Here is a 3,330-nt window from a genome sequence, read left to right on the forward strand (position 1 = left end):
TTCCTTCCACCTTAGAAGGATAGAACTGCTTATAACTGCTTGAAAAGAACTGGTCAAAAGGCTAAGGAATATACTGAAGACAGAGTAAGCAAGAGATGGAAAGAACTTTATGGCATTATTATTCAACCACTGAATTAACTTACTCTTCATTTTATTACAATGTCACAGAATAAGACAGAATAGGTCTTTTAGGTGTTAAAGAGCAAAATGACAGAGGGACAGTTATGAGTCGGTTCCGACTCAAGGTTATTGAGAGAATGAATAAACACATAGAAGCTCTGGTGGCATGATGTGTTATGTGTTGCATTGTAAAACAAAAGCTCAGAGGTTCATGTCCATTAGATGCTCTGCAAGAGTGCAATAAGGCTTAAATGAGTAAGAGTTGGTCATGAGTTGGAAATTACTGAAGATGGCTGATGGACACATGAAATTTATTATACATTCTTCCTAATTGCAGTACAAAATTTTAAATGTCCATCAGAGCTTAAATAAGATAAAACAGAACCATAAAAAATTAATCTGTGTTAAGTCATAATCAAGGGGAACAGCGCAGAGGATACTTATCTAGGTAAGAGCAAATCCCAAAGGCTTCAATTACCATAATTTTAAAAACACTTCTCCTTTATTCTTTAGGTCTTTTATTCATCATGGGTGAGATTTTCTCTGTTAATTTTTATGAGGAGTCATATAAAAATCTGGTCTCTGGAATGGATGCATATTTTCAGGACTTCAAGAATAGTATACTCATGGAGGAAACCATTGAATTGATCAAGTCAAAATTGTTAACAGGCAATGTTGACACCATAAGAACTATCATCACTGATGTAATAGGAAAAATTAATAGTGCCACTGTTAACATTGCTGTGGTTGGGGAGTCTGGCTCGGGAAAGTCCAGCTTCATCAGTGCACTGAGAAATGTTAAGCGTGAAGAAACACAAGTAACTGCCACTGGGATGAAACAGACAACCATGGAGCCAATAGCATACAAACACCCCAAATTTCCCAATGTGGTATATTGGGACTTGCCTGACATTGAAACCACTCATTTTCAGCCAAAAGAGTATTTAGAGAAAGTTAAATTTGGTCAATATGATTTCTTAATTATCTTGTCTGCCACACATTTCAAAGAAAACTATGCACAACTGGCCAAGGAAATTAAACAAATGAACAAGAACGTCTACTTTGTTAGATCCAAGGTGGACATCAATTTACAGAATGAACACAAATGTAATCCAAAGAGCTTTGACAAAGAAAAAGTTCTGCAGCAGATTCGGGACAACTGTCTACACTGTTTCAGGAATAGTAAGATGGATGAACCCCAAATCTTCTTGGTATCCAATAATGATTTAGCTGATTATGATTTCCCATTGCTGACAGAGACCCTATTAAAGAATCTCACTGCCCAAAAGCGTTATATTCTTTTACTCTCCCTACCCTGTGTTACTGATGAGGACATTGAAAGAAAAAAGAATTCATTGAGGCAGAAGATCTGGCTGAAAGCCCTGAAGGCTGGATTGTTGGCTACTTTGCCAATGGGGAGCAGTTTCAGTGATAATGACGTCAAGAATCTGAAGGCCAGAATAGAGAAGTATCGGGCCCTCTTAGGGGTAGATGATGCATCACTGCAGAATTTGGCTCAAATTTTGCACATGCCTATGGAAAATGTCAAGAAACAAGTTAAATCTCCAAATTTGTTGGAAGAAAAAAAAGATGACTCACTAGGGGACATGGTTTTCAAGTATTTAGAGAAGATCTGCTCAACTAGTGGAGGTCTTCTGGCTACAGGTCTTTACTTTAGAAAAATCTACTATATGCAGTTGCATATCCTGGATACAGTGACCAATGATGCGAAAAATCTGCTTAAAATGGCAGTTGAAAAAAAGAGGTTGATTTCTCAACAGGATAAACTCTCTGAAAATTGAATTTCCAACTCATGAAGGAAAAAGAATACAATGGAGGAAACACACAATGAAAGAAAAATAACACCCTAAACAATAGTGTGTTCATCTGGTCCCATTTTCAGTTCATGCTTACTAATTAGCTATGTTGTAGACAGACCACAGCTAAATAAATTTATTCATGTTGAAGAAATGATCACCTCTGATTATTCTTACATGATAAAATGACTAATCAAGTCCTAATTATCAGATTTTTTTCTTGTAATAGTAAGTCAAGAAAAACTGCAAGTCTATCCTGGGAGGAGGAAGAAATTGTTTCTTTACTTCATGCCTAGTAGCTTTTTTAAATACCATGATAATGGAATCAATGTATGTCGGATAACTTCCAGTTCTTGATAAGCACTCAGAGAAAGGGTTTTTTTCCCCACTTTTAATATGTATTTTGAGAGCTTCACTATGACTAATGTTTAGTGTATCTTGATTGGTAATTTCCTTACACATTTACAGACCCATCACTTTATTTTCACCAGTGTGAAATACAGTGAAGAGCACAATGAGTTAGAAAGACTACAGAATCACATAAAGACACAGGAAAATGATTCTTGATGAGTGAAGAGTCACACGTTATTCAGGTGATTCTATTTCTTTTATATCAGAACCCATTCCTCTTCCCAAACTCACATATTTTGCACATAAACTGAAATATTTGAAAGTAACAAACAGATCACAAAGAGAATAGTGGTAAAAATAAAGTAACATCTATAAACAGAAAGGAGTAAAAATATAAAGAGCAGAGAGAAAAATTAATGGGATGAGTATGAAGAGAGGAAACAAGAGATGATTTAGCACTGTGGTGAGGGTCATGACCTGTATAAGCACCTGACAGCATCAAATGTGCTGTTTGGAGTCTACGAGATTGTGTGACATGTCTACTTTCTACATCTTGGACACCACAGTGGAAGATCCTGGACAGAGTGAGGTAAATGTGGAGCAAAACTCAAGAACATAAAAAGGCCAAGCTTAATGGTCTAATAGAAACTGGTGGAATCTTTAGGTACACCTCAAATCTGGAACAAAACTCACCCGTGACTCAAATTTCAGCCAAACACTGGAGAGAATCCTAAGGGAACAATATCAGCAGAGAGGCACAAACTCTTCAGAATAACCAATCGCGTAAGAGAGTGCCACTTGCCCAGGGCGAAAACCCAGAAGACAGAAAGGGGCAGGATGGGAGAATTCCTAAAAGGGAGAATCAGAGAGAGGCTGGAAGAAGCGTGCTATTATCACACTGTGAGTATTGTAATCAATGTTATAAACTAAATTGTGTAAATGGTTGAATGTAAAACAAATTTGCTTTGTTAACTCTCACTCAAATCACAATTTTGGAAAAGAGTTCTACAATACCTATTAGCTATCTCATCTTTGGACATTA

The 3,330-nt window shown here is 36.6% G+C and overlaps 1 protein-coding gene across 1 annotated transcript; it reads left to right on the forward strand.

The window, feature by feature from the left end:
* The first annotated feature begins 647 nt into the window (after nucleotides 1-647).
* LOC102852813 (interferon-inducible GTPase 1-like) lies at nucleotides 648-1,922 on the forward strand. The gene has a single exon (XM_006893745.1). The coding sequence runs from the start codon at nucleotides 648-650 to the stop codon at nucleotides 1,920-1,922; it is 1,275 nt and encodes a 424-aa protein (XP_006893807.1).
* Nucleotides 1,923-3,330: the final 1,408 nt, after the last annotated feature.

This window comes from Elephantulus edwardii, unplaced genomic scaffold (assembly GCF_000299155.1).
Source record: "Elephantulus edwardii isolate Elephantulus edwardi_28Jun2011 unplaced genomic scaffold, EleEdw1.0 scaffold00130, whole genome shotgun sequence".
Taxonomy (NCBI): Eukaryota; Metazoa; Chordata; class Mammalia; order Macroscelidea; family Macroscelididae; genus Elephantulus; species Elephantulus edwardii.

Bases quoted from the DNA above. Each gene is read 5' to 3' on its own strand.
- LOC102852813 (XM_006893745.1), top strand. From the start codon at position 648: ATGGGTGAGATTTTCTCTGTTAATTTTTATGAGGAGTCATATAAAAAT.